At 38.5% G+C, this 17,217-nt stretch overlaps 1 protein-coding gene across 4 annotated transcripts in view; it reads left to right on the top strand.

Annotated features, from left to right (window-relative positions):
* HTR7 (5-hydroxytryptamine receptor 7) overlaps positions 1-16,044 on the top strand; it is a 60,514-nt gene extending 44,470 nt beyond the window's left edge. The window contains exons 2-4 of one of the 4 annotated variants that reach the window (XM_065552057.1): positions 330-1,079; positions 12,788-12,812; positions 14,267-16,044. In XM_065552057.1, coding sequence (XP_065408129.1) covers positions 330-1,079; positions 12,788-12,812; positions 14,267-14,278 — 787 coding nt within the window. In that variant the 3' untranslated portion in view covers positions 14,279-16,044. Of the gene's footprint in view, positions 1-329; positions 1,080-7,775; positions 7,985-12,787; positions 12,964-14,266 lie in introns of those variants that run through there. The other 3 variants (XM_065552055.1, XM_065552056.1, XM_065552054.1) reach the window with 3 other exon arrangements.
* Positions 16,045-17,217: the final 1,173 nt, after the last annotated feature.

Raw genomic sequence — 17,217 nt, 5'->3', positions numbered from 1 at the left:
TGATTCCGTCTTTACATAATTAGAAAGATTCTACATCTGGCGTGAAATCCTGGCCCCACTGAAGTGAATGGGAGTTTTGCCATTGACTTCAATGGCAACAGGATTTTACCCTAGGAGAATAACTGTCTCTACAGGAAAGCAGGTTCTGCCTATCCTAAAGGTGATTAAGTTGACATGAATTAACTGCAAGTTTGAAAAAGTGCAGAAGACAGGAATAGAGAATGTAAAATAAAATCTAAAATATTTATTCAATCTCTTTATGGCAGGCACATGAAATAGTTTACCCATAAATCAATGAACCATGTAGTAACTCTACCTTATTGTTCTAGGTACCTTGGAATAACAAGACCCCTTACATATCCTGTGAGGCAGAATGGAAAATGTATGGCTAAAATGATCTTGTGTGTATGGCTCCTCTCTGCCTCTATCACCATACCACCACTTTTTGGTTGGGCCCAAAATGTGAACGATGAAAAAGTTTGTTTAATCAGTCAAGACTTTGGTTACACAATTTACTCCACTGCAGTTGCATTTTATATCCCGATGTCAGTGATGCTTTTCATGTACTATCAGATTTACAAGGCTGCTAAGAGGAGTGCTGCTAAACACAAGTTTGCTGGTTTCCCACGGCCAGAAGAAAATGAAGGCATGGTTTCTGTGAATGGAGTTATAAAGCTACACAAGGAATCAGAAGAATGTACAAATTTTTCACGACTCCTTAAACATGATAGAAAAAACATTTCCATCTTCAAGAGAGAACAAAAAGCTGCCACTACCCTGGGAATTATTGTTGGGGCCTTTACTGTGTGCTGGTTGCCATTTTTCATCCTTTCAACTGCCAGACCCTTTATCTGTGGTACAGCATGCAGCTGCATCCCATTTTGGGTTGAAAGAACATTTCTATGGTTGGGTTATGCAAACTCTCTCATTAACCCCTTTATATATGCCTTCTTCAATCGGGACCTGAGGACAACCTATCGCAATCTACTACAATGCAGATATAGGAATATCAACCGGAAACTATCAGCTGCAGGGATGCACGAGGCTCTGAAGCTTGCAGAAAAGCCAGAATTTGTGCTGTAAGGTCACTTATCCCTTTTTACAATAATTCCCTATTTTATATACATTTTCTTTCAACTCTGAAGAGAAAGCTAATCAGAGAAACTGCCCCGATGAAATCATTAACTATCTGTAAGACACAGCTCCTAAACTTAGTCCTAAGCTCCACAGTTTTTTGCTGTAGTAAGGACTGGGCCCTAGAGTATTGGGGAATTTAGGATAAACCAACCCTTTCCACTTTATACTATTATAAAAGGAAACAATGTAAAACAAAATTGGACTGGGGAAATTGTATCATTTGGGATTATTATTATTTATATGTTTCAGAATGGTAGCCATGTTAGTCTGTATCAGCAAAAACAATGAGCAGTCCTTGTGGCACCTTAGAGACTAACAAATTTATTTGGGCATAAGCTTTCATGGGCTAAAACCCATTTCATCAGATGCATGGAGCGGAACATACAGTAGGGAGGTATAAATACACATTGGCCAAACCGGACAGTCTCTACGCCAAAGAATAAATGGACACAAATCTGACATCAGGAATTATAACATTCAAAAACTAGTAGGAGAACACTTCAATCTCTCTGGTCACTCAATAATAGACTTAAAAGTGGCAATTCTTCAACAAAAAAACTTCAGAAACAGACTCCAATGAGAAATTGCAGAACTGGAATTAATTTGCAAACTGGACACCATCAAATTAGGCCTGAATAAAGACTGGGAGTGGATAGGTCAAAACTAAATAAATTTGTTAGTCTCTAAGATGCCACAAGTACTCCTTGTTGTTTTTATAACAACTAATTTCCCCTTGCTAAATACTCACACCTCCTTGTCAACTGTTTGAAATGGGCCACCTTGTTTACATTGGCCTCATTAGCGCTACAAAAGTGATTTCCACCACTTCTTGTCAACTGTTGAGACACCCACGTCCAACTTAATTGAATTGGCTCATTAGCACTGACCCCCCACTTGGCAAGGCAACTCCCATCTTTTCATGTGCTGTATATTTATACCTCCCTACTGTACGTTCCACTCCATGCATTTGATGAAGTGGGTTTTAGCCCACGAAAGCTTATGCCCAAATACATTTGTTAGTCTCACTTGATTACCTGTGAATGAACATTAGTGAAGGTTACTATCACTTTTGTATACCTTCCAATGAAACAGCATTTATCGCTATGAAAAAATACACATTGATTATATGAACGAGATCATCTGCTGGTATAATTCGGTGAAGCTTCAATGGTGCCATGTTGATTTATGCCAGCTGAGGATCTCGTCCCACATCTCTAACTTAACATATGAAACTGGTATATAACCTATTTTAAGACCAGGAAAAGGCAATCTGGCCCTTACCTGACCCTGCTTAATCTAAGTCTTCTGATTTTATTAGCTGAGCCCACCTTCTTTAATTTACACTTGAACTTTCCCAGACTCAAATCTAGTGTTCTGTTGGCCTTGATATTCTTTGCTCAACAACTGTAGTGAATTGTCTGAGTTTATCGCAGTTTTCTACTTTCTAGAGCCCATCTGCTAGTTTGTGAACCACTCTTCTGTATCAAATATAAAACTCGATACCTAAGAAATCATCTTTTGGTCACTACTCATATGATTACCTAATCTTTTTTCAAAATTATTAAGTTTTGTCAAAAATCTCTCTTTTTCAGTAATGCATTCAACCTTGCCTAAAAACTTGGACATTTGTTCTATTTGTTGCCCAGCACAGCAGCCTCTCTAAGGGCTTGATCCTGCTCTCATCGAAATCAATGGCAAAATTCCAACTGACTTGCATGGAGCAGGATCAAGCCTTTTATTAATAATATACTTTCTGTGGAATGATGCTCAGTACTGTGCACCATATTCCAGGTAATACTCAACAAGTTACAGTTCAGTAATGGTCTCAGGGTGTCAGATCATTCATTTTGCTTTCTGTCCCTTCCTAACATACATGTAGTTTGCTCTATTTATTAGAGCTGTGCACTTAGGCTATAGATGTTCAGTTTTACCCAAAATAACTCCCAAATCCTTTCCTTATCATTGTGTTGGATGACTGTTCCATTTGGCGCCTATTTCTTATCTTGATTTCTTCTTCCAGGTTAACTATTTTAAAGTTGTCTACAGTGGTCACCTTTGCCATCTGCTGACCCAGTCACCTAACACTGGAGGATTCCCTTCTTCTTACTGATTTCTTTGAGTTCACATATGAATGAATATTAGAAACCACTTCACCAATTGGTGTTCCTACATTTTGCAAATGTTAAGCTTAAGAAAGGAAAACTTGGAGGTTTTGTAAAAGAAATCTCAGGAATAGCTAATATTGCAAGGTCAAGGTCCCTTCCAGTTCTAGGAGATAGGATATCTCCATTAATTTATTTATTTAATTGCCAATTAAACCCTTTCTATTATTTCACAGTTTTAATACTCCCAATTTTTTTTTAGAGAAAGATAATTTCTGAGGAGAAAGCATTCTCATTACAAAGTAGTCTCCCTCACTATAAGTTAGCAATAAGGTCATCGCATACATTCTATTATCTTATCATGCCAAAATGTATTCTGGGCTAAATTCTGCTCTAACATTCACCACATTAAACTAACTTTAAATGAATTCAGTGGTGTTACTTGAGACATACACCAATGCAGAATTTGTCTCAGTCTTCTTGTATAGAGTTTGTAAACTCACTGGAAGTGCACAAGGTTGCAGGCAATAGCTGATGTTTACCAGATACATAGATGTGTACCAATATTCCCTCACTACCTTGCTCACATGCATCACTGTGCACCCTGCTGGCAGGCTTCATGCACAGTTACATTTGAGCCATTCAAGAGACCTTTATTTGCCAGGAGGCATCTGCTTTCTGCTGGAAGAAGGGGCTTAAGGGCTCCCACTCCACCTACTGTCTTCTGTCTGAAGTAAGGGTGTCCCAAGGCACCCCGTCCTCCCACGGAAAGAGTGAAAGTAGTGAATGATAGTGGTATATGTGTGAGTGAGAGAGATATGTCTCTACTGTGGTGATAAACATTAGTACAAAACCCTAAAACAGATTACATCTCTCTCTCAGACAGAAAGTTAAGGGAGGTTATACAGGATGGAGAGAGGAAAAGGGAAATGAAAGGGGGCAAGGAGCGTACAAGGAATGTAAGTTATAAGAGAAATATATGAGGAAAGACAGCTAGTAAATGGACGGGAAGGAAGATGAAAAAATATGTGAATGATAAATAAGATGAATAGAAAGGGAAGCAGCGTAGCCTGGGGGAGAAAGTGGGGGTGGGAGAGATTGGACTCCTGGGTTTTAAATTTAAGCTCTAGTTGTTTTTGTTCCTCATACAGAAAAAAAAATTAGAGGCAACCTGGGCAGCCCCCATGAATCTGAGGGCAGAGACATGAACTGATCTAATTTGCATCCCGGTGAAATGAATGGAGCTGCACGGGTGCCGAGAGCAGAATTTGGCCCAGAATGTACAAATGGTACTGGGGCTGGTGTTGCCACAAATAAATTTTTATATCTAACATGAAATGAATTATTTTGACATCAGAGGTCACCCATCTGCCCAGACATATGTTTTAAGATTAACACAATTTAAGGCCAGTTTATTTTTAACTGGGGAGTGCCTAAAGTTAAGTACCTAAATCAATATACTGAAGTCAATGGGAGCTGCAGGTGTCTTTAGTATCCAGCTTTATGTCCCCACATCTGAGAATTACGGCTTAAGTTTTTTCAGCAATCTGATCCTCAGGTGTGGGGATTCTTGCTGGATCTGGGAGGCATTTAGAAAGCTTCTTGTTAATCAGAAAGGCTGAAAGACTTCTGAAATACCAAGTAAAAAGCTAATTTTGTTGGTGTTTTGGAATCTTTACAAAATATTTTTATATTTGATACTAAAGGTTCAATCTTGTCCTCTGGAGCACAGGGCAGCATAAGCTGGAGAGGAGAAAAGTACAGAAGGAGCCCTTTCACCCACGTAAGCACTCAGTCAGTATTTCTACAGAGAGGTGTGGCCACTTTATCAAGCAGGTCCATGCGTTCCATCTCAAAAGGGTTGAGGTCTGCCATTAGAAGTTGCATCTAGCCCTTGCTCCACAGCTGACTAGTATATATATTGCCACTGACAGCATATTTTAGCTGAACAAATGGTAGATGTACACATCTGCAACTTGGAAGAACAAAAGTGTAACCTACAATGGGGATGTTCCCACTAGGTAGGAAAGATTTTAAAATGTTCCTAATGTAAACACTCCCACTATAGGATATACTTGTCTCTTACCAATACCCATACTATTGAACCAGCTATGCAGCAACAGGAGTTATTTGGCTGGGGAAGTTCCAAACAGCATCCGTTTACTCCTTGTGGCACCAAGACCAAATATTTCTTCTTAGAAAGCTCATTCGCTTCCCTGTATTTCCTGGAACATTCTCTTTCCCACATTTATATTCACACTCCTAGGGCTCCAGAATTCCTTCCTAGTTAAAATTATATAATCTCTGGCTGTAAGGAAAAATGGGCTAAATTCTGCCCTCTTTTACACTGAGGTATCTGGTATAACAGAGCAGAATGTGGTCCATGGATTTGGAATTCGACTGAAACAAAGATATGCTTTCCTTCTCCTGAGAATGCTCTCTCACTATCTTTACTGCTTTTAACTAACTAGCTTTATGAAAAAGATATCTAGTAAATCACAAGGTTCCAAAAATCCCAGAGGAAATGATAACCTTAATTAACAACTTAGATATCTCTTCAGTGCCTGTTGAGGCAACATATTAGTGTAGTTTCTGTTTAGTTAACACTAAAGTTGTGTAAGTAATGGGAAGCATTATCCACAAATATTTACTTAAATTTGAAAGTGAAAGTGCTTTGTTTGTAAACCACTCTTGTGTTTACTTTCCATGTGCATTCCAGCAAATGAGTTTTACTTGCAAGAATGTGTGCAGGAACTACATTTTAAGCTCAAAAGCTGGAGTATGTAGATAGTTGATATGGAATTCTGTTTGAGGTTCAGGTTTTCCAGGTCCCATTACCAAAGCCCAGGTACATAGGCAATTCATGTATTATTGTATCCAGCAACACATTCTGAATTGCTTGCTCCCAGAACTGTTCAGTCTCCTTCATTCTCCATGGCTCCTGCCCTAATGGACAGGGGCTTGTACATCCTGATTTGGAAAGCAGGGGAGTCACTCTAGGTTGCATTTCTATGATTAGGGTTGATCTGTGCAGGATCTCTATGGTTAGACTTTCTCAGGACTCACAGGGTATGTCTACACTGCAATATAAGCCCAGGGTTCAAACTCAGGCTCAAGCCTAACCCCCCTTCCATCCACACACAAATTGTGCTAGCTCTGGCTCTGGCCCAGAATCCCATGGGGTGGAGGGTCCGAGCCTCAGTCAAGCCAGGTACCAGGGATCAAACCCTATGGCTTTCAAGTATCAGGGGGTAGCCGTGTTAGTCCGTATCTACAAAAACAACAAGGACTCTGGTGGCACCTTAAAGACTAACAGATTTATTTGGGCATAAGCTTTCGTGGGTAAAAACTTCACTTCTTCGGATGCATCAACAAGTTATATGCATCCGAAGAAGTGAGGTTTTTACCTATGGCTTTGCTCTTTGGATGCAGCCCCACTGGACTTGTGCTCTGGGAGTCTCCACAAGTGTCCTACACTTGGACCGTCAAGTTTTCCGACACTGCACCACAAACAGGGCTACAGCAGCCACATTTTGGGAGAGTGCTAGGAAGTCTGGGATATGGCTGGTTGGAGTCGGGCCCACATAATGCACTGTAGACACTGGAGACTCAGGGTGGGACCCAGGATTCAACAATTCCTAACCTAGGGTTACAAATGTGCATAGACACTCAAGCCCTAGGTTTACAAACCCAGTCTCTGCTAACTCAAGTTCTACTAACCCTGGGCTTACATTGCGGTGTAGCTCTATCCCCAGAAACCCAACCAGACATTGCGCCTAAGGCACAGTCCCTCATGGCCAAAAACTGGGAACAACAACTAGAGTGCTCTAGCAATAACTAGGGCCCTGAGCCAGGGCCAACTGGGAAACACCAAGATCCCACTCGTTTCGATTTCCTCCCACCCCCAGCAGCCCACCAGAACCTGGGTTTGGTGAGTGTCAGAGCACAATATAAGACCTATTTGTTTAACCACTCTTCTGATTAACTGATGGATTCAATTAATAGCAGAAAGTGGAGATCTGTTGTTGAGCCTTTGAAATGAAAGAATTATAATTTGGGTTTTTTTCCAAGTTATTTTTAACAGTTTAAAGCCAGGATCAATCTATCATTTTATAGTCATTTGATCAAAATAAAAATAATTTCTCATTTTCTCTTCCTATCCAGATATTATTTTATTATCCAATACCACACAGAGCCATAGATGTGCCAAATAATCTGAAATAAATGTACGGCAGACAGTTATTGAGTTAAGGGTGTCTATGAGTAAATCTATACTGCAAAGTTTTATCTTTTTGCTCCCTTTTCATGTTCTAGCTTTGTGGTGTATAACAAGCATCCAGTATATATAAAAGAACATGGTACTATTTTTACTATTCAACATAGCATTGCTAGAGCACTGTTGAGGTAAATTTAGAGATGTTCAACTAAGATTCTAAAATGCAGGACACAGAATACCATGGAATCTTGAAAATGACGCCAATTATTTTGTGCACAGCTACCACCTTAACTTTCTATTTGATTTTTCTTGTCTTTCAGGAAAAACTGCTCAAGAGATAAACTTCTCTCAGGGAAAGCAAAGAAAAAAATTATCAGCAGATCCTGTTCATAGCTCACCGTAGATCTTAGGTTCTTTTCTTGTTCTTTAAAAAGAAAATCTCTCTTTGTCTATTGGTTTTTGTACAAGAAGTACATGCTAATAGTATCTTTATTGCTGTTATCTTGATTTTTTTCTCTAAATAGTCATTGCCACACATGAGTTTGGTAAATTTTTTGTCCTCTCATGTATTGAAAATGTATTGAAATTTGTTTATAATTTTTTTCAATGTTCATTTTCTATATATCTTAATAATGGTAGACTAGTAGCTCTTAACCTTTTTCAAACCAGGAACTCCTTCAGCCCCTCTCCCACATAACCAAGACCCTTTCGCATTGAGCAGTATGGGAAGTACAGAGTGTTTGCAATCCCATGACACATGTTCACAACCACCAGACTGACATCCCTCACTGTAGACAAAAGGCAGTCTGATTATTTGCTTTCTTGTGGATGCTGATATATATACGTATATATATATATAGACAATGTACAAAACATTTTAAGACTTAGTGAAGCTATGACTTTTTAAATTAGTATTATCATTGTCTATCATTTATGATAGATTTATATATAGTTCTAATTGAATAAATAATGCCAGAATCAGAAATACATATTGAAATACCTAAGTTTCCAGAAGAGAGAAAGCCCACTGAGAGGAAACCTACTATATTGTTATAAACTATTGACATACCAGACTGCATAAATATTTTGCTCTTAGTTTTACATCTACTCAGTCAATAAAATATCAAAAATTCTCTTTTAATAGAGCAGATGTGTGGGCTTTCCTTATGTGTGGTCTTGTTAGTTCCAGAAAATGGTGTTTACAGTATGTTTAACTTTTTCTTTCTACATAAGAGAGAGCCACTGTAACACACTTGTTCTCTAAGAGCGCAAGTATTAAAGTCTGTCATGAATTAACAGAATGCAAATGACTAGACTCAGTAACTTAAAACACAGAATAATTTAGCCCCGTCTGTAAAAAAGGGATAATGGTACTGATTCCCTTTGTAAAGAGCTTTGGGATCTGCAGATGAAAAGTGCTCTATAAGAGCTAGGTATCAGTAGTTGTATAATGGAGCCAAGCAGCATTTTAAAAGAGGACTCTCATACTGTAATAGGGATCATTCAGTCACAAGAAAAATACATACAAAATGGGAACAAACATATGCTTGATACACATACTAAGGAAAAAAGTTATTTTGTGGCATCTCAGCCTTATAGAACATGGCGAGTAAATAGAGATCATAGAAAGGTAGGAATGGAAGGGACCTCGATAGATCATCTAGTCCTGCACTGAGGCAGGACTAAGTATTATCTAGACCACTCCTGACAAGTATTTGCCTAAAAATCTCTAATGATGGCGATTCCACAACCTCCCTAACTAATTTATTCCACTGCTTAACTACCCTTGTTGTTAGGAAGTTTTTCCTAATCCTCCTCTTTATGTCCCCCAATTAGTCTTCTCTTCTCCAAACTAAAATCACCCATTTTTTTCAGTCTTTCCTCTTAGGTCTGGAGTTCTAGACCTTTAATAATTTTTGTTGCTGTCCTCTGGACTTTCTCCAATTTGTCCACATCTTTCCTGACATGCGGTGCCCAGAATTGGACACAATACTCCAGTGGCACCCTTATCAGTGCTGAGTAGAGTGGAAGAATTACTTCTTGTGTCTTGCTTACTATACTCTGAATACACCCCAGAATGAGGTTTGGTTTTTTTGCAACAGTATTACATTGCTGACTCATATTTAGTTTGTGATCCACTAGCACTCCCAGATCCTTTTCTGCAGTAATGCTTCCTAGGCAGTCGTTTCCCATTTGTGCAATTGATGATTCCTTCCTAAGTGCAGTAATTTGTATTTGTCCTTATTGAATTTCATCCTATTTATTTCATAGAATTTCTCCAGACTATTTCTCCAGTTTGTCAAAATCATTTTGAATTCTAATCCTGTCCTTCAACTGCTCCCAGCTTGGTATTATCCGCGGACTTTATTAGTGTACTCTCTAGGCAATTATCTAATGTCATTTACAATGACATTAAATAGACCCAGGACAGATCTTTGCAGGACCCCAGTCAATATGCCCTTCCAACTTGACTGTGAACCACTGATAACTACTCCAAGGACAATTTTACAACCAGTTGTGCACCCACTTTAGAATAGGTATGTCTAGACCAGTGGTTCTCAATGACTGGTGCATGGGCCAGCACCATTCCCTGAGATCTCCCTGACACAGTTTAGGAAAGCAGCAAGCTAGTCCCTGGTATCAAAAAGGTTGAGAAACACTGGCCTAGGCTATATTTCCCTAGTTTGTTTTTGAGACGGTCACATGAGACGATATCCAAAGCCTTACTAAAGTCAATATATCACACTGCTTCCCCCTTAACCACAAGGCTGGTTACCCTGTAAAGAAGGGTATTAGTTTGGTTTGACATGATTTGTTCTTGACAAATCCATGTTCACTGTTACTTATCACCTTATTATCTTCTAAGTGCTTACAAATTGATTGATTGAATATTTGCTCCATTATCTTTCTGGGTATCAAAGTTAATTATACTGCTCTATAAGTCCCTGGGTTATCCTATTCCCCCTTTTTAATAGGCCCTTTTCCAGTCCTCTGGGATCTCTCATGTACTCCATGACTTCTCAAAGATAATCGCTAATAGCTCAGAGAGCTCTTCAGCCAGTTCCTTAAGTATTCTAGGATATATTTTGTCAGGCCCTAACTTGTCTAAGCAATTCTTATCTTGTTCTTTTCCTATTTTAGCCTCAGATCCTACCCCATTTACACTTATGTTCCCTATGTTAGTTATCTGATCACTACTAACCTTTTTGGCGAAAACTGAAACAAAAAAGGCATTTAAAATTTCTGACATTGCGGCATTTTCTGTTATTGTCTTTCCCATGTCATTGAGTAATGGGCCTACCTTGTCCTTGGTCTTCCTCTTGCAGCTAATGTATTTGTCAAATGTTTTCTTGTTACCTTTATGCCTCTAGCTAGTTTAATCTCATTTTGTACCTTGGCCTTTCTAATTTTGTCCCTATATGCTTATGTTTATTTTTTTTAATATATTCATCCTTCGTAATTTGACCTAGTTTCCATTTTTTGTAGGACTTTTTTTGTTTCACATCATTGAAGATCTCCTGGATAAGTCATGGTGGTCTCTAACCATACTTCCTATCTTTCCTCTGCACTGGGGTAGTTTGCTCTTGTGTCCTTAATAATGTCTCTTTAAAAAACTGCCAACTCTCCTGATCTCTTTTTTCCCCTGGACTTGCTTCCCAAGGATCTTCCCTACCAGTTCTCTGAGTTTGCTAAAGTTTACCATCTTGAAGTCCATTGTCTTTTTTCTGCTGTTTTCCCTCCTACCATTCCTTAGAATTATGAACTCTTATCTTTTCATGATCACTTTCATGTAAGCTGCCTTCCATTTTCAAATTCTCAACCAGGTCCTCCTTATCTGTTAGAATCAAATGTAGAACAGCCTTTCCTCTTGGTTTTTTCTCCACCTTCTGCAATAAAAAGTTATCTTGAATGCATTCCAAGCACTTGTTGGATAATCTCTTTTCTGCTGTATTATCTTTTCAACAGATGTCTGCGTAGTTGAAGTCCCCAATAACCACCAAGTCCTGTGCTTTGGATGATTTTGTTTTAGTTGTTTTTTTAAAAAAAGCCTTATCCACCTCTTCTTCCTGGCTAGGTGATCTATAGTAGATCCCTACTATGACATCAATCTTGTTTTTATGCCTTTTATCCTTACCCAGACACTTTCAACAGGTCTGCCTCCCACTTTTGTCTCAGTGCAAGTTTATATGTCTTCGATATACAAGCCAACACTTCCTCCCTTTTTTTTCCTGTCTGTCCTTCCTGAACAAGCTGTACCCTTCTATACCAGTATTCCAATCATGTGAATTATCCCAAGTCTCTAAGTATTACTGTGATTGGACACTATATAGAAACATAGAGCTGGATACACACAAGGGAACAATTGTCCTTTCCTAGAAAGCATGTAAATACTACAGCTACACACCTACCTATGATAAATAGATTGATTTGCCTCCACTAGAGACAAGATTTTGTTAGTGAAGACTGATTAGTTAAAGCATGCTTAATGGAAGCCTGGCAGTCACTATGGTTTAGTAGTCTACTAAGAGATTTGGGAATTTTCTGTAGAATCTTACCTTAGCATGAATTTACCCCGAGGAGCGATTTGTCTTGAATGGTTGGGATTGATTCTCTAGGGCCTACACAAGTTCTTTGCTGCCCCTCTTAAGGGTTGCACCTGGGAGGCCTGATATCAACACTGATAGGTTAGGACTTTAAACATGTCATGGAAGTCAAACAGCATGAGAGAGAACTTACGGATCACTGATTGTATACATAGAATTGGCAGATCCCATTATTCAATAACCATTGGAGTTCTTTTCAGCTAGGCATGGATTGCAGGACTGTTTCATACACAGACATTGATTTAGATTTCTCTTTTTAAAAACTGCCATAAACAGGCATTTAATATAGCAAACACTATGAAAGTACCAATAAGGATTTCTAACTTTCAACCATAAAATCAAATTTAGAATTAGGAGAGTCAATCTACAGTATCTTTGTTATTCCAGATTTTCTCTCTGTTTCACACAGAGCATATATAACTTACTCCAAATTTTCTCTCTCTCTCACCCACCATATCCACAAATAAAGATCAACAGAACCAGCAATATCTGAAGTCACTCCTGTTGACTTCAGTGAGTGTGCATCTCTGAGGGCAAATATTTGGTCCTACAAGTTGTATTCATTTCAGATTTATGCAATATATAAGCAGATAACAAATAGAAAACTTCCTTAGGCATGTGAATTCAACTAAAGCAGACCCTGAATATTATTTTTATTTAAATATATAGAGATATATAAATAAATGAAATTTAACCTATTTTTGATTATTTCATTCCTCCATATCTAGTTTTGACCTTGGATATGATTATCTGGTTAGTCTTTACAATTAATTGCTTATGTCTTCTCATTTTAACTAACAATGGGAATAAACTTGTTTGAAATCTATTTTTGCATTGTATCCCACTGTAAAATTGCTTTTCTTGTGTTATCCTTTGTTGGTCTCCAGGAAGTGCCTCCTTTTGTTCAATTTATTTCCTGTTTGTTAGGGTGGGTTCATGTGCTGAAATACTCGAGAGTTAATGAAATGATTGACTGTTAAAGGCCTGCTCCTGCAGCCTGTACTGATGTGAATAATCCCATTGATTTCAGTAGGAGTAGTCACATGAAAAAGGGCTCTGCTCAGGCCCAAAGGTACCACTATGCCTATGGCATGCTGAGGGAGTTGAGTTTAGGCTGTCATGCAAACTAAACTCAGAAATTCTCAGCTGTTTCAGTTTTTAATTTTCAGCCTTACTGTTGAACTCGTGTTTTTTGTTTGTTTGTTTGTTTGCATTAGTGCCAAATCCTGGATCTCAACACAATGTCTAAGGGGCTGAGGAAAGACTCATCCTGTGGAACAGAATGATTGGTGGATCTATGTAGTCACAGATCCGCTACCATTCTCCACAAAGAACTTGATTTTGAATTCAGTGAAATTATTCATCTGATTAAGTTTCAGGGCCAGAGAGCTCAGCATCTTGCAGGGTCAAGCCCCCAAATCCTTGCTGGCTGGGGTGCAGGAAGCCCCCATGGAACAGAACTCTGATATGTGCAGAGACTGATGACCCCCTGCTTCCTTTTCCATAGCAGAACAGCACTAGTTCCACTGGGTTGAGTTTCTCTACAGCATCAGAGGAGGGAGCAGGATTTGGCTCCGATGATCATTAATGGGACAATGTTGCAGCTAAGATAAAATGTGACATTATTTTGTCCACAAATATTGGGTGTGAAGTTGTTTTTGCAGAAGTTATGTGGATAAAGGTCACTTTGCAAAATCAAGGGAGGGATTCTCCATCCTGCTATGGCCCCTTTACTCAGCTTTTGTGCCTGGGAAATTTTCCTGTCATAAGAACTGAGCCAGGACAACCACAGGTTATCTTATGAGACCCCCTCCACAAGTCCTGACATAGGCTGTGGGGCTTGGTGTACGACCAGAGAGTAGAGGGGCAGGCCAGGGGAGGGCTTTAGCAGATGTTGCTTCATTAGTTTTTGGGCTGCTGTACCTTAGGGTTGTCCAAATTATGCTAAGGGCCTTTTTAGCCCTCATAGAAGCCTGGAATTGGGCAAGCACAAAGGTGACCTTAGCCACCCACTTCCTTGGGCCTCAAGTTTTGTGCTGAACTTCTGGGAAAGAGCTCTAATTCTTTATAAGCCTAATCCAGTTCCCATCAAGGTCAACAGGAGGCTTTCCGTTGATTTAAAAGGGAGTTGGATCAGGCCCTGTAGGGCATGCTGTTACAGTTTCCTATCTAATTCATTGTGGGTTGTGTATTTTTTCTTAAAACAGGAAAAACTCTGATTACTCAAGAAAAAAGAGTCATGACTTATGACCAAATGCACAGCGAAGTAATCAGATATGGCCAAGGCACGACTGGGGAAGGAAAAGTAATGAAGATTTAGCCTGAGAAGAAATGGAGGGGTTATGAAATGCACTTAAACTTCTTTGAATGGGAATGCTTAAAAAATAAAATAAAAATCAATGAGCTTGATGCATTGTATTTAATGTATTTCTCATGGAAACGGTGACATCTCTCATTTATTACTGGGACAATTGCTATTGTGTACAAATGAAAATAGTTTTCTGTTTGAGAAAGCCAAATCATTTTAGCAATAAGCAGTTTGACGCTTGAGGGGAGAGAAATCAACAGAAATCCAGAAAGACAAGACATTGTACAGATCTGCACCTTTATCAATCAATGTAAACAGAAGAGAGCATTCATTTATGTTTCTCATGCTTGTGGGTTACAACATTGCTATTAATATTCAGGGATCACCGGTGATACAGAATGTATTTTGTTTTACTACAAAAAGATATTTTTCAAGCAAATGGTGGCAATGTAGATGCTTTCAAGCCTTGTGTTGAAAATGTTCTGTGTGTCTGAGCTAAAATCCAGAAAGGCAACAATAAAAGGCTGATTTTTTTTAAAAGTGGCCCTTTGGTACTAAATGGCGAAAGCCTTGTCTAGTTATATATCTTTGACACAGGTGGTGGTTGGTCTTTAAGATAAAAATGGAGCATAATTTGTTGGTTGTCTCAGACCTTTCAGTAAAAATGCATCTCATGGATTTTATTATGACTAAATCCAAGAGACAAGAGCAGGATGTATATATTTTACACAACAAAAGGTTAATTTATGTCCTTTCTAAATGGTGATTTTTGATGTATCAGAATATATAGAGAAACTAGGATCTCTCTTCATTCAATTAACTGCATAAAAGGTGGGAGGATTTCAACAGTCTCTTGTGTGCTATCTGTTTCCGAAGAATATATATAAAAGCACCCTTTTTACTTTGAATCGCATCTGTTCAGTTGAATTTCATGGGGGTGTATGCTGTTGTACTGATGATAATCAATTACCAGAGTAGCCATTGTCACTGTATTAAAAGTCACCAGGACTCCATTCAGTACCTCATCAATAGGATTATTAGTCACTGTGAACCCCACATTTTAAATAAAATAAGTGCCTTTGGTAATTCACTTGGATTTCCCAAGAGGTACATAGTGAGAACAAATAGATCTGTACAAAATTCAAGCATGTCAGTGATAAAAGTTTTGTTAATCCTTAAATATTTAATGTGAGAAAGTTTATTGTAAGTACTCAATGGACCAAATTCTGATCAGTTACAATGGTATCGATTTCAGTGGAATTACTCTGAATAAAGTCAGATCAGAACAGGGTGCAACAGATAAAACTAAGGATAGAAGATTTAAGGGAGAAGAGGGACTCACATAAGTGACAGTAAAAGCAAAAGCCTGAAGATTATTTTTTCTTCGGTAAATGCAAAACAGAATGCAAAAGGACATCTGTAATATTCTAAAGCTAGTTTTTAACTCTGATGTGTTTAGCTACTTCACAGACACTGAAGCACCTGTATTCAGAACAAAGTGGAATGTCACGCTTTCCTTTTAGATAAAGTCGTACCAAAACCTTAACTTCAGATTTAATAGAATAATTGTACATTATTAGATCTATTATTTAAATGAATTTTTGTAATATGTACTAGTATTACAATTTTCTGTGAAATTCATTGTAAATATTGTGACATTAAATTTAATCAAAAATATATTCTATTTGTAAATGTTGTAAGAGAAATGTTATCTGAGGGGTAAGAAGCAAGGAATGCTTCAAAAAACTGGTGGATGGGGAGCTACAATGAGGGAATAGGTGCTAAATGCTTTTGGACCAACATTGCCCGTGAAAACACAAGCAGTACAAATCTATAATATCATTGTGTTGCTTCAGCCAATGATCTTGTTCCCATTTTGTCTAACAGATTTTAAGAGGCTGAAATGACAGGCACCTGCCTAACAGCCATTAGTGCTTTTAAAAATCCACCCTGAATTTCCATCTCTTTGTTAAATTAGAACAATGATCCCTTAGAAAAATAATGTAGGTCATGCTACTGGTATTTATTCTAAGAAGAAGAATATCAAATAGAGTACGTACAGTGAGCCAAGTTTGGCATTTCCCTATCCCCAGCATGGGAGAGCTGGTGGAGAGTATTGCGTCATAGTAGGTTACAGTTCCACACTTATCATTATCATCATCACCATCCAACAACAGTCAATCAACTAAACAATACATCTGGGTTACAAAGAATACTGGAAATCATAATATACTGATATTTTATCATGCAATACAGAGCTCATTATTCCAGCTGTGACCTTCCTACAATCCCATCTCCTGCCAGACTGAGCAGTAGATGGCAGAGCTTACTTTGCTAAGGAGTGATCAAGGCTTCCCTTAAGTACCTACACACCTAGAATACATTAATTAAATCATGTGCACAACATGCGACAGGGTAAGAAAAGGAGTGTACAAAAATGCCAATGGGTAATTTGATCATCTGCATAAAATGACACTTGGCACTTCTCTGATGCCTTCCATCTGCAGTTCTCCAAGTGCTTTACAAACATTAAATTAAGCCTCATGTAAGGTGGGCTGGTATTATCCTCATTTGCCACATGAGTAGAGTAAGAGTTTAAGTGATCTGTCCAAGGCTGTAGCAAAGCCAGAAATAGAACTCAGGGTTTCTGGCTCCAACATCTGTGCCTTAACAAAAAAGGAGTCTTCGCTGCTTTTCCTTTCTCATATTAGTATTTCACCTTCTAACATTAGCTCTAGATAGGGTGGCCAGACAGCAAATGTGAAAAATCAGGATGGGGGTGGGTGGTAATAGGAGCCTATATTAGAAAAGACCCCAAAATTGGGACTGTCCCAATAAAATCGGGACATC

This window comes from Chrysemys picta, chromosome 7 (assembly GCF_011386835.1).
Source record: "Chrysemys picta bellii isolate R12L10 chromosome 7, ASM1138683v2, whole genome shotgun sequence".
In the NCBI taxonomy this organism is placed as follows: Eukaryota; Metazoa; Chordata; order Testudines; family Emydidae; genus Chrysemys; species Chrysemys picta.
This window is presented reverse-complemented; position numbering and strand designations above follow the sequence as displayed.